Here is a 20,154-nt window from a genome sequence, read left to right as displayed (position 1 = left end):
TTAACTAAATTTAAATTTATGACTTCCAATTCACCATTCTTGGAGTTTGCTACATCCTTCCAAAAATCTTCACAAACCATTCATATTTCCTTGTAATCAGAATTTGCCTAATAACAACTCCTATTACAAATCCACATCCATACCCTATGACAACTATTTTCCAACCAAATTCAAATGGGGACCCTGAGTTTTGACTCTTTACAAAGGGAAAAGGTGAGGTTGGAGTGTACTTGTAATCTCCACATTTCTTTGATAAATGGTTCCCACACAATCCTGGGTATATTACCTCCGAATGAAGTATTCTGAAATGTGTCAAATTGATTTCCATGTAGTATAGGTCCTCTGAGACGATTGTTGGAGACATTAAAGGATGCAAGGAAAAAGAGTTGTGCTAGTTGTTGAGGTATCTCTCCTAGCAAATTGTTTTGGGAAAGGTCCATTGATTCTGTATCTGCCAAGTTCCCTAAAGATGATGGGATATGACCAGTAAGACCATTATTGGAAAAATTTAGCAAATGAAGTCCTTCAAGACTCTCCACAAGTTCTCGAATTTCTCCTCTAAATTTATTACTTGAAAAATCAATGACCGTGAACGCATCTTAGATTTTCTCGTACTCCAATTCTATGCCTTTGTTTGTCATTTTAATTGTGTATTGGACAACTGAAGCCAACCCGAATCCAATAAAATATAAATCCATGTATTTTGACTTATTTTCACCAACAACTTTCATAGTAGGAAATACTCTACAGGCAAATTTCCAGAGAAACTATTATGAGAGATATCAATAATATGCAACTTGGGGAATGTATAATTGGCTTCATGACTCTTTATTTGACCATAAAATCCATTAGAACGAAGGACAAGAACCTTCAACTGAGAAAGAGTTCCCAACCAGAAGGGAAAGGTGTCAATGATCTTATTGTTACCAACATGAAGATATTCTAGCATCATACAATTTGCCATGGATCTTGGTAGCTGGCCTTGGAATTGATTTTCACTTAAGTCAATCAAGGTTAAGTTACTTCCCTTTGCCCATGTTTTTGGGATGGTGCCATTATATTGAAGTTGTTTCTTCGTAGTTTAAGTAATGACAAAGAACTGAAATTTCCTAAACATGGATGAAGCATGCCAGACAAGTTGTTATAGGACAAATCAAGTACATAAAGTGAACTCAAATTGCAAATCAATGGCGACATTTCCTTATCAAGTTCCATTGGACTTGATAAATCTTGATAGATGGTTGTAGAATGGGGAGTGACCCTCGCAGCCTGTTACTTCCAAGTAATAAAACTTCTAACTTAGACCATGGGAGAACAACTGGAGATTGTTCAAAGGCTATTAGAAAATTGTCAGAAAGTAATATAGCTAAAAGAGCTTCTATACTTGCATTATACATCCATTTGGGTATAAAGCCTGTAAGATTGTTGTCTTGCAGCTCAAGCCAAGTCAATTTGTTTTGGTTACGTAAGAAATTTGGAAACTTCTGTAAGTTGCAAGAACCCACTCCTAGAGTGTGAAAATGTGGAAGAGTATCATTTGAATTGGCCTTGGTCAACAATGTCAAATTGTTGGATGATAGCATAAGCACACTAAAACTTTTGATCTTAAGAAACATGTCAAACTCTGGCATCCCAACCAATTTATTAAATGAGAGGTCCAGATAAATTAGTTGAGTTAGGTTATTTAACAAGGAAGAGGGGGTATGACCTGTAAGAGTATCCAGATCATTGAGTTGAGTGAGATTACTTAATGAAGGTGGGATAGATCCAGAGAAATTGCATTTCCGAAAATCTAAAAAATATAATGAACTTAGATTTCCAATTGAATTCGGTAGTTTACCATAAAAACTTGTGCCCTAGAGTGTCAAAAGCTCGAAAGAACTGTTAGAGTGAAATTCAGGCAAATGACCAATGAGATCTTCATTGTATGCTACAATAAGATTCCGTAGATTTGGTAGCAAAAAAATTTCAGTTGGAAATTCTCCCTGTAAGTAGCAGTATTGGAGATCCAAAGTTTCCAAATAAGATAAATTTGCCAAGCTTTTAGGCATTTGTCCATAAAAAAAAATGAATCAGAGAGGTTGAGAGAGGTTAACCTCAAAAGAATATTGCTAACTCCAAATGGAATTTGAGAGTTACTGAAGTCATTATCAACAAAATTAAGGCTTTGAAGTTGAAGAAGGCGGAAAAGGCTGCTGCTAGAGTTGATAGAACCATTGAGACAGCTGCTACTGAGATCAAGGCTGATCACATGACCTGTGTCGTCATTGCACTCAACCCCATCCCATAAGCAGCAATCATTGCTCCCTTCTTTTAGAGTCCACGATGCAACCTTAGGATACGCAGAAGGATCACCAGAAGCAGACATGTTAATGGTGAAGCTATCCTTGAATTGTAACAAGGCTGATCTCTCATCTTCAAGGCAAAGTGGCTGCTGAGAAGAGAAAGAGCCTGTGAGTAAAACAAGGAACAACAAGAGAAGAAAAAGGAAGTGCATGAACATGAACCGATACAAATAGTTATCCATCATCTTTTACTGCTCTTTTGATAAAGAAAGAACTACAAGTGAAGGGCTTTTATAAGCGTTACATAAGTTTGTACACCCAAGAATACGACTCATTCAAAACAAGATGTATTTTGAAAAAGTGTGACTCAATTATTGTAATCTATATGAAACAACCATGTAATCTAATCTTATACTACTTGTTGTTTTTCACTTATTGTTGAGAGAATTAATGAAAATCATGTGTAGACGAGGGCTGGGAAACGCGGTTTGAAGCGAAAGCACCTTGTTCCTTCCTATGAAAATATCTTACAAAGAGATAAACGAGCTGATGAGACCCCATGTGATTTTGTTCATGGATTCAAAATGCGCGCCTTGTAATTTCAAGAAAATATTGTACGAGGGCCAAGTCAAGTCAAGCACCTTTCACATGCTTTCCTGACCTCCAAATAGAGAAACAAAATAAGAGAGACCGAGAGCCAGTTTGTGTTATCTTGTAAATAAATGACGATTATATGATAATTATAAATAGGTATTATCGAGAATATAAGAGGTTGGAATGGATAACCATCTCTTATTCTTTGTTTAGTGTGCAACCAAACAAATGAATGGCTATTTCATATGAATAACCATTCAATTCTAGATACTATAATTTTATCAAATCATTATCCAAAAATGATGACGTAGCACTCTCAATTAACTATTAAATTAATCATTGTTAAACAATAATAATAAAAAAAAAGTATTTAATAGTTGGTTATGAGTGCTATGTTAGCATATTGTTGGCTGAATGTTGTATAAAATTATATAGTATTTAGCATTACTAATATATACCTTATATGCCCAAATTTTGTGGTTTTCAACTGAAGTTGGTTTTGTGAAGATCTGTGCTCGAGTCAACAAATGTGTCGAGTCTATCGACAAAGGCATCATGGCATGGTCACCTTAAGCGAGAGCCTTGTCAACAAATATGTCGGATGAACATCCTATACCATATCTTCAAGTAGCTAGTACTCTTACGGCGACACAATTAGGACTATAAATAATTCAGTTCGTTCGAGAACTCGCTCAATATCCATTCAATTTAACTCTGCTCAAATTGTTACCGTAAAAATCTGCTTATTACAGTAAAATCTCGCAGAATTAGTAGGTGATAAATACCTCACACAACACACGAACAACAACTTGTTATCACACGTCAAGCTTATACGACTTGTGGTTTGTTAAGTATTGAGAGCACCGAATAAACCAAATCTAGTCGTTTACTCAATCAATAGGGAAAAACCACTATCCTCGACTACGTGCCAATACGACCGGTTAGTTGGTATATATCAACGACAGTCGTCGGTCCCATTCCTTCTTCTTCTTCTTCTTTTTCATTCAGTGCAATTTAAAAGCCGTTTCTTTGTTTTTTTATGCCTCAGTGAAGTTCAGAGGTCTGAAGCAAAACGAAGTGAGCCCAAAAGCTCCATTTTCTTCGTTCACTGCATCCAAAAAAGGTTAGTCCCATTGTTTTCATCAAGACCCACTTCCATTTCATTTACATTTCGTTGAATTTGGACGAAATAATTTGAATCAAACAATCGCTTTGGTTATACACCAAAGTTGTTCGGCTTGTTCGCGTACCAAAAGGAAACCCATTTTATCTGTTTTATGAAGAAATTATGAATAACAGTTTTCCACTCCGTCGATTTTCGACTTTGCTGAATTCCTCTGTGAAACCCACGATCCCTGCGAATTTTGGAGAAAGGAAGTGGAAACCAATTCCAATACCCCACCGAACAGTCCCTGAGCCCAGAGGTCAAGACCTTGATTTCATAAACGTTGCACACAGCCACCTAATTCACTCTGATTGGGCTAAGCTCAGTTCGTTATCAACCGATCTAACACCCCTCAGAGTGAAACATGTATTGCTCAAGATTCAGAAGGACCATGTTCTTTCCCTCGAGTTTTTCAACTGGGCTGGGATTCAAAAGCCCAGTTGCCATTCCCTCGAAATTCATTCCATAATTCTCCACATTCTCACAAAAAACCGGAAATTCAAATCTGCAGAGTCCATTTTGAGGAACATTATTGTATCTGGTTCCACAGATGTACCCTCCAATCTGTTTGAAGAAATGCTACACTCGTACCGCTTGTGTCATTCTTCGCCTCGTGTTTTTGACTCACTTTTCAAGACTTTTGCGCATATGAAGAAGTTTAGGGATGCCACTGATACTTTTTGTCGAATGAAGGATTATGGATTTTTCCCTACTATTGAGTCGTGTAATGCCTACATGAGCTCTTTGCTTGATTTGCACAGGATGGATATTACTTTGGCATTCTACAGAGAAATGCGGCGTCATAGGATTTCTCCAAATGTTTATACTCTTAATATGATCATGCGCGCTTACTGTAAATTGGGAAAATTGGAGAAGGCTGTTGAGGCATTTAGGGAGATGGAGAGCATGGGTTTTAGACCGAATACTGCATCTTATAACACATTGATTGCAGGACATTGCAGTAAGGGTCTATTGAGCTTTGCAGTAAAGTTTAAAAACTCAATGGAAAGGAGTGGGGTGCACCAGGATGTGGTTACATTTAACACGCTTATCCATGGATTTTGCAAGGAAGGGAAATTACATGAAGCTAATAGAGTTTTCATTGAGATGAAGGCCGCAAATGTTACTCCTAATATTGTGACCTACAATACCTTGATAAATGGGTATAGCCAAGTGGGTAATAGTGAGATGGGCAGCAAGCTTTATGAGGAGATGTTGAGGAATCAAGTTAAGGCTGATATTTTAACGTATAATGCCTTGATATTTGGACTATGCAAGGAGGGTAAGACAAAGAAAGCGGCATATCTGGTTAAGGAACTTGATAAGCATAACTTAGTGCCAAATGCCTCAACGTTTTCTGCCCTTATTTGTGGTCAGTGCATGAGAAAGAACTCCGAACGTGCCTTTCAAATATATAAAAGCATGTTAAGGAGTGGTTGCCATCCAAATGCACATACTTTCAAAATGTTGGTATCAACTTTCTGCAAAAATGAGGACTTTGATGGAGCAGTCCAAGTCTTGAAGGAAATGTTTGAGAGATCAATGGCTCCTGATTCAGGCATTTTATCTGAGATTTGCAGTGGGCTTTGCCAGTGTGCAAAAATTGAAGAGGCAAAGATGTTATGTAGTGAGATGGAAGCTAGAGGTCTTATGCCAGCAGGCTTTGACAAATCTGAAACCACCAACTTTGGTGCCTAGTATGAGAAGAAAGCATTTGGAGGTAAATGCTAAGGGTGTATGCACCTAAGCTTTCCATGTAACTTATAAAGGTTGTGTTGTTGTAAATTGACCTCTTCTTGCGCCTGATCTCACCTTGTAACTTGTAAATCTTAGCTTTTAGTGGGAACTACACTTTTTACTTTGAGAGCAAAACTAAAGCAAGCTGTATAATCTTCCATTGTTTTATTTTTACTGTGAAAAGCAAGTATAATGATTTCTTACATTAAGGTTGCAAATTTGGTGCTCTGCTTCCTAAGATTATTGTGTTCTTTATTTACCTTTTATCGAGGAGGAGGTACTAGGACCATTTTTTCTGAATAGCACTAGGATGAATGGCAAAATTTTCCAGGTAGGACCACTTGTAGTTTGATGTCTATTGCTGTCATCCAGGTGTTTAAGGACCATTTCATGATTAATTTTCCGATATTGCAAGACTATCCTTACCCTGGGGGAGCTATTGAGTCAATTAGTGGAGTAACGGAAGTTCCTATTCACAACTCTGTAACTCCAGCTACTCCTACCTTGGCTACACCAAACCAAATCACCTTAACCTCTAGGAGGTAAGTTCAGTTCAGGAGGGTTTCACGTTAAGAAGCAAGGAGGCAAGGGCTCCAATAAAGGGGCCATCAAGTCAAACTCTCCATGAAGGAGGTACGGTTCAGTTACTTTCCCTCTTTTTGCTCATGCATTTTGTTTGTTACAATATCAGGAGTCTAAATAATCCCATTGAACAAAAATAAGTCTAAACTCTCCATCAAGGAGGTAGGGGTCAATAAAGCGAGGTGCGACATTGGAATTTGTTCAGGTAATTTTTTGTTTTTGCATTTTTTTTTTTTGTCGACATATATTGGTCCTTTTCGGCACATATATATGTATAGAATACTAGAAATAGCTCTAGATTCATGCAAGGTGATGATGATGGTTTCTCATCGTCCCCATGGGAGCATGTTGTCAATTGCTTCTCTATTGGAGACTTCCCCTCAACAAGATGGATGGTGGTGGTCCCTATAAGAGCATATGTTTTGATTGCTTCTCAATTGGAGACTTGCCCCACGTTGGATAGAAATCAAAATAGGATTCAATTGGAAACTTGTTCCACATTGGATAGCAACCATAATAGGATTCAATTCGAGACTTCCCAAAATATTCATCTCTCCAACACTTCAAACTGGGTAATCGTTTGACCCTTTTTTTTTTTAATTGTAATTGTACCAAACTGATCCTTAGGTGTTAAAACTATCTTAAAGATCCATGGAGTAAGCTATTTCTCCAAAATGGTCCCCGCCGTTAGCTGTTTGACCGAAACCATTAACACGCGACATAACTGATAACTTAGTCTATTGTAAAATAAAGTTTTTACCTTTAAAGTTAAAAAATAAAAAAGTGGTCACCCCTCCATAGGGTGGGGTGGTCAGCCACCTTTCCCCGTTACATTGGTACTCAGATATGAGTTCTTCAATTTAGTCCTTTTTTTATTTCTTTCTTTGGGTTTATTCAGTTGGGTCTCTTCAACTCGGAAATGGTAAGAGACCTCACAATTGGCTAACGTCATTTATTTTTTTTGCAAGTCCTATGATCAGATTCAATCTAATGCAAACTCAAATTAGAGAAACAATGTCGTTTCGATTGCTGTGAACAATTTGCACTTACCAAATCACATTGTCCATTGGTACTCCAAGAACAGAGGCCGGCAGCACTATCAGGGCAAGGTATATCTACAACATCTCTCATAAACATGCCATAAAACTGTTGGTTCTTAGATCCAAGCGTAATGGGACATTTGTTTCTCGAGTTAGATCCTTTTTTTTTTTAATATTTTTTTTCTACGTTTGATTTGGCATTTGTTGACGTGGTATTGACATTGGATGCTGTTAACTTTGACGGTAAAGTTATAAAGAGACCTCCTTGAAGCTTGAATAAAACTTAAGGACTTTATTCTTTAAATTGGAAACCCAATTGAGTAAACCCAAATTAGGTAAAAACCTTGGGGCATTTTCAAATTTATTGAAGGACTGAGGAGTTTTTTTTTTTTCACTTTTCTTTTTGTGGGGGCGACTCGGTCTTCCTCTCTTCGCAACTGGCATGGTAGATGATGCTGGTCTCTCCTCTTTTCCAAATGAACATGCATTTCTATTGCTTCTCAATTAGAGACTTCCTAACATATGTTGTAATTAAAACAAGACTCAATTGGAGATTTTGCCGAGGTGAATGATGGTTGTCGGGAACATGCATGTTGATTGCTTCTCAATTAGAGGCTTCCTCACATTTGTAGCTGTGAAAACAAGGCTCAATTGGAGACATCCCCATATATTTATCTCTCCAACATTTCAAACTCTAAAATGGTTAGGCATTTTTATTCATTTATGTATTTATTTATTTATTAAGCTACCTTTCCAGGGAGCAGAATCAGGGAATAGAAGATGGAGTTGTTTGGTGACAGTGGTAGAAGGGACAAGGCACGACCAGTTAAAGCATGTGCTTAAGTGCTAACACATCGGTCCCTTCCTGTTGTACTGCTCAAATTACTGCATGAAAATCCAGCTATTCTCATGCTTGGAGCACAGCAAAGTTTGATAGGAGTACTTGCTTTCTAAAACAATTTCAAGTAATCTTGTGAGCAGGGAACCTCTGGTTGAAAGCAATCAGCATCGATCCAACATTCTGGGTCTCTCCCTATTGCCCCCACATTAATGATGACTTTTGTCTTCGTTGGTATGTCATATCCACTCATTTTACATCTTTCCTTGGATTCTCTTATTAGTAAGGGAACAGGAGGATGTAATCTTAAAGTTTCTTTGATCATATTTCGCGAAATCTAACTGCTGCATGTCTTTCCCTTCCAATTTTCTCTTCCCTATCAGGACCTGTCGCACTTCTGCCTGTGCCTTCTCCATTATTCTTGGGTTTCTTATCAGCTCAGACATTGGCCATTCTAAGGTAGTTGCTGAACTCTCACCTGCTCCAATATAGATGTCCTGAAAAAGATTGAACTAACATTAAGCCATATCAACATCATCGAGTTGGTATGCCCATTCTGTTTTGTTGACTGTTTTGGGTGGGCTGCTGTTATTTGGGTTGTGTGGTTGACAAAAGTGTACTTATATTGTTTCTGTTTTTGTGCAGATTTGTTTGTGGTATAGTGTGCTCCAATGGTATAGATTGGGAAGATTTTTGTATATATGTTGTTTTGCTTTAGTTCTTTGTAACTTTGTTCCAGTGAGTTTTGCTTGCCGGAGAGAGTTTTTGTTCGGGTTTGTGGAATGGAAAATTCATCCAAAATAAATAAATAAATAAATAAAAGACTGTAAATCTCGTAAGTATTCATTTTGACTTCTGCACTTTTCTCCAAATGCTGCCCTAGAAATTGAAGTGTTTGTGAGGGACAATAACTTGTTGCTGAGATTAATGGGAAGTCCCTAAGATGAGGACATGGATTCGGTAAGATTCCATACCTCTTCTTCTGTTATTGATCCATCTAAATAAGTGGTGAATGCATAGGTAGACCTACCAAAAATGAATGCAACGATATGATTCTTTCAAAGTTTTAATGAACATCTAAGTTATGTTTTTTCCTCTTATTTTCTTGTGGGTAAATATATGATCACCTTAAATGGACAACCTACTGTAAAGTTGTGGTCTTCCAAAATTAAAAATCTCTAAATTCATGTGAGAATTATTAAAATAAGGAAAGGAAAATACAGACACATGCAAACTTACACACAAATTGTAAGATATTACATTGAAATTTTTACTGGTTTACAATTCCATCAAGCACCACATAATAATGCAAGAAACATAAACATTTATACTTTTCCTAAAACATTTTATTTAACTAAATATAAATTTGAGACTTTCTTCAATTCACCATTCTTCGAGTGTACTACATCCTTCCAAAAATTTTCACAAACCAATCATACTTCCTTGCAATTACAATTTGCCCCATAACAACTCCTATCACAAATCCGCATCCATATCTTATGACAACTACTTTTCAACCAAATTCAAATGGAGACTCTGAGCTTTGATTTTCTCCAAAGGGAGAAGGTGGTGTGTACTCGAAATTTTCACATTTCTTTGATAGCGGGCTTCCACACAATCCTGAATTACCTCCAAATGAACTATTCTGAAATGTGTCAAATTGATTTCCATGTGGTATAGATCATGTGAGACAGTTGTTGGAGACATTAAAGTACTCAAGGGAAAAGAGTTGTGTTAGTTGTGGAGGTATCTCTCCAAACAACTTGTTTTTGGAATGATCCATTGATTCTATATTTGGCAAGTTCCCCAAGGATGGGAGGATATAACCAATGAGAGCATTATTTGAAAGATTTAGTGAATGAAGTCCTTTAAGAGTTCCTAGGAGTTCTGGAATCTCTCCTTCAAATTTATTGCTTGAGAAATCAATGACCGTGAACAGATCTTGGATTTTATCATACTCCAAATTTAAGCCTTTGTTTGTCACTGTAACTGTGCAAAGGACAGTACCATCGAAGGAGCCGTCTCTGCTAGTAATATCGAGCTCCATGTATATCAACTGATTTGCACCAACAACTTTCATGGCATTCCAATATAGGAAATACTCGGTGGGCAAATTTCCAGAGAAACTATTTTGAGAGAGATCAATGATATGCAACTTAGAGAATGTATAATTGATTGGAGGACTCTGTATTGCACCTTGGAATGCATTAGAACGGAGGACGAGAACCTTCAATCGAGAAAGATTTCCCAACCAAAATGGAAAGGTATCATTGATTTGATAGTTACCAACATGAAGGTACTCTAACATCATACAATTAGCCATGGATCTTGGTAGCTGACCTTGCAATTGGTTTTCACTTAAGTCAATCATCTTTAAGCTACTTCCCTTTGACCACGTTTTTGGGATGGTGCCATGGAAGTCGTTGCTTCGTAGTTGAAGTACTAACAAAGGAGAACTAAAGTTTCCTAAACATGGAGGAAGCATGCCACTCAAGTTGTTATAGGACAAATCAAGTAGTTCAAGTGAACTCAGATTGCAAATCAACAACGATGACATTTCTCTTATGAAGTTCCTTTGGACTCGATAAATCGTGGTAGATGGTGGTGGAATTGGGAGTGATCCTTGCAACGAGTTATTGCCAAGATCTAAACTTGATAGTTTAGACCATGGGAGAACTATTGGTGATTGTTCAAAGCCTACTAGAAAATTTTCAGAAAGGTTTATAAACTCAAGAGATTCTATACTTGCATTATAAAACCATTTGGGTATTAGGCCTTCAAGATTGTTGTGTGAGAGATGAAGAAAGCTCAATTTGTTTTGATTGCGTAAGAAATCTGGGAATTTTCGCAAGTTGCAAGAACTCAAATCTAGAGTTTCAAACTGTTGAAGAGTATCATTTGAATTGGCCTTGGTTAGCAATGTCAAATTGTTGGATGAAAGGTCCAACGAAGTTAAATTTTTGAAATTAAGAAACATGTCAAAATCCAGCATCCCACTCAAGTTATTTTCATTTAAGTAAAGATACTCAATACTCTTGAGTTCAGAGAATGAACTCGAAATGGTACCTTCCAAGTTATTTCCTCCTAAGCCAAGAAGCTCAACACTCTTGAGTTCAGAGAATGAGCTCGGAATGGTCCCTTCCAAGTTATTTTCCTCTAAGTAAAGAACCTCAATACTCCTGAGTTTAGAGAATGAGCTCGGAATGGTACCTTCCAAGTTATTGCTTCCTAAGTCAAGCAACTCAATACTCTTGAGTTCAGAGAATGAGCTCGGAATGGTACCTTCCAAGTTATTTTCTTCAAGCTTGAGAAAAGTTAGTTGGGTCATGTTACTTGGCAAGGAAGAAGGGATGTGACCTATAAGATTGTTCCATGACAAAATCAAAAGAGTGAGTTGGGTGAGGTTACTCAGTGAATGTGGGATAGATCCATTAAAATGGCATGTGTCAAAATCTAAAACATGTAAAGGCCTTAGGTTTCCGATTGAAGTTGGTAGTTTACCATAAAAACCTGTTTCGTAGAGTTCCAAAACCTCAAGAGAACTGTTAGAGTGAAATTCGGGCAATTGACCAATGAGATTCTCATTCTCTGCTATGCTAAGATCCCGAAGGTCTGGTAGCTGAAAAATTCTGTTTGGGAATTCCCCAAGCAATCCACAAAATGTTAGATGTAGAGTTTTCAAAGAAGATAAAATTGCCAAACTTTCAGGTACAACAGACGAGATATTGACATGAGAGAGTAAAAGTTCTTCTAGGCTTGTGAAGTTTTGGACAAAACTTCTCAGATCACATCCAGTATATAAACCACCACTGGAAGACAGATCAAGGGAAGACAACTTGGAGAGTTGTGAAACTCTTGAAGGGATTTGTCTTGAAAACATGGATTGGGAGAGGTTGAGATGGGTAAGCCTCGAAAGATTGCCTACTTCAAATGGGATTTGGGAGTAGTTAAAGTCATTGTAGGCAAGGTTAAGACTTTGGAGGTGAACAAGGCTAAAAAGGCTACTGGTGGAGTTGATAGAACCGTAGAGACAGCTGTCACTGAAGTCGAGGCCAATTACATGACCTGTGGCCTCATCGCACTCCACCCCATCCCACGAGCAGCAATCACTTTTGTCTCCTTCTACTGTCCATGACACAACCTTTTCACAATTAGGATGAGGAGGATAATAATAATAATAATAAGAAGAAGAGGCATCTTCTTTGATGATAAAGCTTTCCTTGAATTGCAACAAGGCAGAGCTTTCATCATCATGACACAGGGGTTGCACAAAAGGAGAAGAAAGAGGGAGTATAAGATTCAACAGTGAAACTAAGAAAAGCAAGCGCATGAAAATGAAGAGAGAAAGCGATAAGAAACCCCATTTTGTTGGATTTAGTGTTTCCTTAGATATGCTTGGAGGCTGGGGGTGAAGGTAGGAGAGAGCTTCAATTTATAGGCTGCACACAGATATAGAGTGTTGTGCACTTAATAATATGAAAGCTCAGGAGTCGCAAGCTAATTACAAATTGAGAAATGCTTGGTTTCATTAAAAAGTTCATCTTTTGGCCATTTTAATCTTAGGTGGCATGGTCAATTTTTCAGAAATTTATTAATGTAGTGTTTAAAATCTATTAATTTTAAAATAGACCATGCCACCTAAGAAAATACAAACACATGCAAACTCACAAACACAAACACTAAGATATTACATTGAAACTTGTATAGGCTTACAAAAACATAAACATTTATACTTCAAAAAAAAAAAAACATTTATAATTTATCTAAAACATTTTATTTAACTAAATTTAAATTTATGACCTTCTCCAATTCACCATTCTTCGAGTTTGCTACATCTTTCCAAAAGTCCTCACAAACCAATCATATTTCCTTGCTATCACAATTTGCCCAATAACAACTCCTATTACAAATCCACATCCATACCCAATAACAACTATTTTCCAACCAAAGTCAAATGGAGACTCTGAGCTCCGATTGTTTTCAAAGGGAGAAGGTGGATTTTGAGTGTAGTTGAAATCTCCACATTTTTTTGATAATGGGTTTCCACACAATCCTGGATTACCTCCAAATGAATTATTCTGAAATGTGTCAAATTGACTTCCATGTGGTATAGGTCCCGTGAGACGGTTGTTGGAGACATTAAAAGATGCAAGGAAAAAGAGTTGTGTAAGTTGTGGAGGTATCTCTCCAATCAACTTGTTTTGGGAAAGGTCCATTGATTCAATATGTGCCAAGTTCCCCAAGGATGATGGAATATGACCATTGAGAGCATTATTGGAAAGATTTAGCACATGAAGTCCTTTAAGAGTCCCCACAAGTTCTGGAATTTCTCCTTCAAATTGATTGCATGAGAAATCAATGACCCTTAACTCATCTTGTATTTTTTCATAATCTAACTTTATGCCTTTGTTTGCCAATGTCACTGTGTAACCAAAAGTATCAACCCAGCCGTCTATTTCAAGCTCTCCCACCATGTATGATAAGTTATGTGGATGAACAACTTTCATGGCAATCCAATGCAGGAAATACTCGGCGGGCAAATTTCCAGAGAAACTATTATGAGACAGATCAATGATACACAACTCGGGGAATGTGTAATTGATTTCAGGAATCTTTATTGCACCATGGAATGCATTAGAACGGATGATGAGGACCTTCAACTGAGAAAGAGTTCCCAACCAAAAGGGAAATGTATCATTGATTTGATTATTACCAACATGAAGGTACTCTAGCATCATGCAATTAGCTAATGATCTTGGTAGTTGACCTTGGAATTGGTTTTCACTCAAGTCAATCATCTTTAAGCTACTCCCCATTGCCCATGTTTTTGGGATGGTGCCATGAAAGTTGTTTCTTCGTAGTTGAAGTGTAAACAAAGAGCTGAAGTTTCCTAAACATGGATGAAGCTTGCCACTCAAGTTGTTATAGGACAAATCAAGCTCATAAAGTGAACTCAAATTGCAAATCAACGGTGACATTTCTCTTATCAAGTTCCTTTGGACTCTATAAAACTTGATAGATGGCTGTGGAATGGGGAGTGATCCTTGCAGCATGTTCCTTTCAAGGAATAAGCTTTTTAAATTAGGCCATGGGAGAACAACTTGATATTGTTCAAAGCCTATTAGAAGATTGTCAGAAAGGAGTAGAAACTGAAGAGCTTCTATACTAGTATTATACAACCATTTGGGTATTGGGCCTTGGAGATTGTTGCTTCTTAGATCAAGAACACCCAATTTGTTTTGGTTGCGTAGAAAATCAGGGAACTTATGTAAGTTGCAAGAATCCAATCTTAGAGTATCCAACTGTGGAAGAGTGTCATTTGAATTGGCCTTGGTTTGCCATGTAAAATTGTTGGATGATAGCAGAAGCACACTTAAACTTTTGGTCTTAGGAAACATGTCAAACTCCAGCGTTCCACTCAAGTTATTGTATGAAAGGTCTAACGAAGTTAGTTGAGTCAAGTTAGCAAACAAGGAAGAAGGGATGTGGCTTGTAAGAGTGTTCATTGACATATCTAGATAAGTGAGTTGGGTGAGATTACCCAGTGAAGGTGGGATAGATCCAGAGAAATGGTTATCTTGACAATTTAAAACACGTAAAAACCTTAGGTTTCCAATTGAAGTTGGTAGTTTACCATAAAAACTTGTGTAGTCGAGTTCCAAAACCTCAAGAAAACTATTAGAGTGAAATTCGGGCAAATGACCAGTGAGATTCGAATTCCATCCTATCCTAAGTTCCCGTAGGTTTGGTAGCTGAAAAATTCTTGTTGGGAATTTCCCATGCAATTCACAATTTTCTAGATTTAGAGTTGTCAAAGAAGACAAATTCTCCAAACTTTTAGGAACAGGGGACGAAATATTGATGTCAGTGAGTAAAAGGTCTTCCAGGGTAGTGAAGTTTTGAACTAGATTGTTCAAGTCACTTAGAGTATATAAACCATAATTACCAGACAGATCGATGGAAGACAACTTGGAGAGATGTGAAAGCTCTGAGGGGATTTGTCCTGAAAACACAGAGTAGGAGAGGTTAAGATAGGTTAGCCTCAAAAGATCGCCAACTCTAAATGGGATTTGAGAGCCATTGAAGTTGCTATGTGCAAGATTAAGCCTTTCAAGTTGACGAAGGCGGAAGAGGCTATTGCTGGAATTAATAGAACCATAGAGAAAGCTGCTAGTGAGCTCAAGGCCAATGACATGACCTGTCTCCTCATTGCACTCAACCCCGTCCCATGAGCAGCAATCACTATTCCCTCCTTCTGGACTCCATGATGCAACATCCTTAGGATACCCAAAAGGATGATGAGAAGCAGACTTGTTTAGGATAAAACTATCCTTGAATTGCAACAAGGCAGATCTCTCATCATCATGACAAAGTGGCTGCAGAGAAGACAAAGAGGCAGTGAGTGAAACAAGGAACAATATGGAGAGAAGAAAAAGGAAGCGCATGAACATGAAGCAATACAAACAGGTATCCATTATGTTTTAGTATGTTTTTGGCTGTTTAATTTGATGAGGCCAGCTGAACTACAAGTGAAGGGGGTTTTATAGGGTAGGAAGGATATACGTACGCTTTACATAAGTTTGGCGACTCCAAATGGGATTTGAAAAAAGGGTGACTCAAAAGCATCCATTATTGAGTACCGCAATATGATTTCACATCACTAGCTGTTGTGGTGGTTTCACTTTCACACTTTTTATCAAGTCTTGTTTTCCCATTTCTTTTAATTGCTTTTCTATGTCTTCCACTTGCTACTTATATGTTAGGTGTCCACAGCGTACGTGTTGTAGAAAAGATTGGAAAAATTGGGTTAGAGGATGACGAAAAGACTTGGAAACTTGTTAACCACAATATAATCGTGTTGTAGAATTAAATATTGATGCGAAAATTAGAATAATTCAGGAATTGGGACTGATCCTTGCAGCATGTTACTGCCAAGATCTAAACTTTCTAGAATAACCAAGGGAGAACAATTGGAGATTGTCCAAAGCCTATTAGAGAATTGTCCTAGAGGGTTAGAGCCTCTAAGCGATTATGTACTTTCATTATGTACATCCATCTGGGTATTAAGTCTCGAATATTGTTGTCTCACAACCCAAGCCAACTCAATTTGTTTTGGTTGCATAAGAAATTTGGGAACTTATGTAAGTTACAAGCACCCAATCCTAGAATGTTAAACTGTTCAGGAGTATCATTTGAATTGGCCTTGGTTAGCAATGCCAAATTGTTGTCTTGTAGCTAGGGCAAACCAACTTAAACTTTTGAGCTTAAGAAACATATCAAATTCTAGCATCCCACTCAATTTATTGGCTAAAATTTGGTCCAGCTAAGTTAGTTGAGTCAAGTTAGCTAAAAATAACGCAGGGATGTGACCTATAAGAGTGTTTTATGACTGATCTAGCAGAGTTAGTTGTGTGAGATTATCGAGTGAAGGTGGGATAGATCGAGAGAAATGGCAATCCCAAATAGTTAAAACATGTAGATAACTTAATTTTTCAATTGAAGTTGGTAGTTTACTATAAAAAATAAAAATAATAATAATAAAAAAAATTAAAAAAAAATAAAAAAATAAAAATAAAAACTTGTAAGCCGGAGTATCAAAACCTCAAGAGAATTGATTGAGTAAAATTCAGGCAAATGACCAATAGGATCTTGATTGTACGTTACTCCAAGGAACTGTAGGTTTGTTAGCCCAAAAAAAAAAAAAAAAAAATCGGTTGGTAATTCTTCATGTACCGAACAGTTTTTTAGGATATTGACGCGAGAGAATAAAAGTTCTTCTAGGCTAGTTAAGTTCTGGACTAAACTTCTTAGTTCACTTTCAGTATATAAACCATAATTACCAGACATATCGAGAGAAGACAACTTGGAGAGGTGTGAAATCTCTGAGGGAATTTGTTCTGAAAGCACGGAGATTAAGAGGTTGAGATAGGTTAATTAGCCTCAAAAGATTGGCTGTTGTAGGACCACTTCTTATCATGAACTTCTCATAGCATTAATTTCCATAACCAAATTAATGTCAAAAAGTATGACATATATATATATATACCTTCTTCTCTCATCACACCCCTTGATCTCCTTCTAATCATAGCTGAACCTCCATTAATGTCCATCATCCAACTATGTGAAGTACTTTAAGGACTATATGGGCAGGTTCAAAAAATGTAACATGGAGTATTGGAGTCACTACAAGAATCTGTTTCATCAGCATCTACATTATTAGTGGTGATATTTTACATATGGTTTAGGATAAAGTTCACATACTCTCTTCAAATTACCACGCTTCTAAACTTTTAATTGTGACAATATTCTCCTTAAACTATCAAAATATTGTCAACATCCCCCCAAACTTAGCAAAAAGATAAAAATGCTTCTATATATTTCTCAATAAGACAAAAATGTCCATATAAATTAAAAAAATTAAAATATTTTTTTTAATTTAAAAAAAAAAACGAAAATTTTAATTTAAAAAGAACAATTTTTTTTTAAAAAAAAAAAATTTATTAGTTTTTAAACTGATTTTTTTAAATGAATATTTTTTTTTAAAAAAAAAAAAAACACAAACTTTTATTTAAATTTTTTTTTTTAATTTTGTTTTAGAAAATGAAAATTTTTATTTTCTTTAATTTTTTTTAAAACATAAAATTTTAATTAAAACAGCTATAAAACAAACGGTAGTCTCGTCATTGCCACCCTTTGGATTTTATTTATTTTTATTTATTATTATTTTTTTAGTTTTAATTTTTTTCTAGAAGTTTTAGTATTTTTTGTTTTTATTTTACTAAGGGTAGTCTCATCATTGGAGGGAACATTAACAATTTTTGGTAGTTTGGAGGGAAGGAATATTGTCACAATTGAAAGTTTGGAGGGACATTGTCAATTGGGTGGTAATTTGAGGGAGGGTATGTGAACTTTTCCCTATGATTTATTACAATTATTTGATTAATTATAGGTCTTACTAACCACTAGTGTCTTGAGAAAAATGTTTGATATTATTAACCGTTTACAATTTTAAGAGAATATAATATTTGATGGCGTTGTTTGCTATAAGTAATATACTGTATTTTTTTCTTATATATTATCTCACAACGATGATGATGTGATAATATCAATCAATTCTTAATTTTTTTTAATTAACAAAAACTGGTTTAAGAGTTAGTAAAAACGGTTACATTAATATTGTAAGATAATTATAAAATAAAAATATAATTTTTAACTTTACTTATTCGGTATATATATGCCTAATAATTAAGGTCGTGTATCTGCTTGTTATGTACCAATTACCAAATACGAATGTCAGTCCCATTGGGCCATTGATTTGGTCAAGACCCACATCTATTTCATTTACATTTCCCTAGATTCAGAGGAAATTACAATTTGATATAAACAATCACATTGATTCTACACAAACCATTCCTGCTTGTCCACATAACAAAAAGAAAATAAAAAAATAAAAACAAAAACCATTTTACGCGTGGTACGTACGAGGAAATGATTATGTGAATATTAGTGTTAATGCGGTCATGTTTGCTTATAATTAACTGTAAATTGGGAAAATTGGAGAAGGCTGTTAAGGTGTTTAGGAAGATGTAGATCATTATTTTAGACCAAATGCTGCATTTTAGAAAGAATATGGATGTTGGCATAAATCAATAGGATCCATTTCTCCAGTAGTTCACTCTTCACACGTTGTTCTTAATTATTAGACCTTGATATATTATGAATGTAAAATACGATTCACTTTTCGGGCGGGCACGCGAACCAATCTAATTTATGGCTTATGGGATTGGTTCAGCCGTCTCAAGTGTTAATTTTAAAGTTTGATAACCTAAGCGTCAAATATGGAGTAAGTTAGGGAGAGCAAAGTGTATTTTTCTCATTAAAAAGTCAATTGTTAGTAAATACAAAAAAAACTCAAGACACATGCAAACTCACACAAATGGTGAGATATTACATTTAAATTTTTATAAACTCAAACACAGTCAATTGTTACGTTTGATGACGTCGTTCGGTGCCTCCGAAGCTGGGTTACCTCTTAGTAGGCCCACATGAAGTCGCTGGGCTTTTACCTGGGTGAACAGGCCGTGGGCTTGATTGTCGGATACCAGGCCCAATGGCTTTAGGGCAAATTATGGTATAACATATACCAAGCTTTTTTCTGCATCTTACACAAACTAAAGAGAAACCCATTTTATCAGTTTTTTGAGGAAATTACGAATAATACAGTTTTCGTTCCATACAAAAAACACATACTCGTAGACGGTGGAAACACGGAATTTGAAGCAATAAAGCAATAATTAATGTCTAATTTACGTACCACTTTTTTGAGTGTGGAGTAGAAAAAGTAGTAAAATATATATTAACTATGAAAAAGAAGTCTAACCTTTCGCAAAAGCACTTACTTCGTTACTTGGAGGAAATATTATGTGAGGGGCCAAGTCAAGTCAAGTCAATTAAGCACCATTTTGTGTAACACTTTTCAAATAATATGAAGGGGAAACAATATTGTTCCAATTTGAGTATCTCGCCAAAGAATATGTGTTTTCGCAGTTATTCTTATTTGATGGCAAATAAAGAACAACGTGTGAAGATGGGTTTGCTTCCACCACTTCAATAATTTATTTATTTATTGTCAGCACTTCTATTAACTTAATTACTTGCTATCATTTTTATTATTATTATTATTTTGTTAATCCCATTACCAGTATCTTTTGCTAAGCACCAAATTGCTTTTGCTAAAGTAGGTGCTCCTCTTGCTGATTAAGTGGTACGTTAGGCTGTTTCCCATTAAAACAATAAATAAATGCAAAATAACCTAAGTTGTTTTAGACTGTTAAAAAATCAGGCTAGAAGAAGAGACAAAGTCTTAGAATCTTCTTAAGGAAAATGTGTTGGGAAAAAGATATAGGAATTGCA

At 36.2% G+C, this 20,154-nt stretch overlaps 1 protein-coding gene and 3 pseudogenes across 7 annotated transcripts; 1 reads left to right on the top strand and 3 right to left on the bottom strand.

Moving 5' to 3' along the window:
• Positions 1-49: 49 nt before the first annotated feature.
• On the bottom strand, positions 50-2,503 carry LOC148585183 (receptor-like protein 6; annotated as a pseudogene).
• Positions 2,504-3,908: 1,405 nt separating this feature from the next.
• Positions 3,909-9,169, top strand: LOC132180290 (Tetratricopeptide repeat (TPR)-like superfamily protein). 7 transcript variants are annotated; one of them, XM_059593059.2, is made up of 7 exons: positions 3,909-6,112; positions 6,197-6,414; positions 6,526-6,568; positions 7,332-7,472; positions 8,161-8,475; positions 8,625-8,700; positions 8,887-9,169. In XM_059593059.2, exon 1 carries the CDS (start codon positions 4,168-4,170, stop codon positions 5,740-5,742), a length of 1,575 nt encoding a protein of 524 aa, XP_059449042.2. In that variant the 5' UTR covers positions 3,909-4,167; the 3' UTR covers positions 5,743-6,112; positions 6,197-6,414; positions 6,526-6,568; positions 7,332-7,472; positions 8,161-8,475; positions 8,625-8,700; positions 8,887-9,169. The 7 variants fall into 7 exon arrangements, with proteins under 7 accessions (XP_059449042.2, XP_059449041.2, XP_059449044.2 ...); XM_059593058.2 differs by having other exon boundaries at positions 3,909-5,764; positions 6,154-6,568; XM_059593061.2 differs by lacking the exon at positions 6,526-6,568 and having other exon boundaries at positions 7,344-7,472.
• Positions 8,496-12,782, bottom strand: LOC132180608 (receptor-like protein 7; annotated as a pseudogene).
• Positions 12,783-13,034: 252 nt separating this feature from the next.
• LOC132180620 (receptor-like protein Cf-9) lies at positions 13,035-15,842 on the bottom strand (annotated as a pseudogene).
• Between the last annotated feature and the right edge of the window lie 4,312 nt (positions 15,843-20,154).

This window comes from Corylus avellana, chromosome 5, assembly GCF_965113065.1.
Source record: "Corylus avellana chromosome 5, dhCorAvel1.hap1.2, whole genome shotgun sequence".
NCBI classification, from domain to species: Eukaryota; Viridiplantae; Streptophyta; class Magnoliopsida; order Fagales; family Betulaceae; genus Corylus; species Corylus avellana.
Note: the sequence above shows the minus strand (reverse complement) of the source record. Positions and strands in the feature narration are given on the sequence as shown.

Bases quoted from the DNA above. Each gene is read 5' to 3' on its own strand.
- LOC132180290 (XM_059593062.2), top strand. From the start codon at position 4,168: ATGAATAACAGTTTTCCACTCCGTCGATTTTCGACTTTGCTGAATTCC.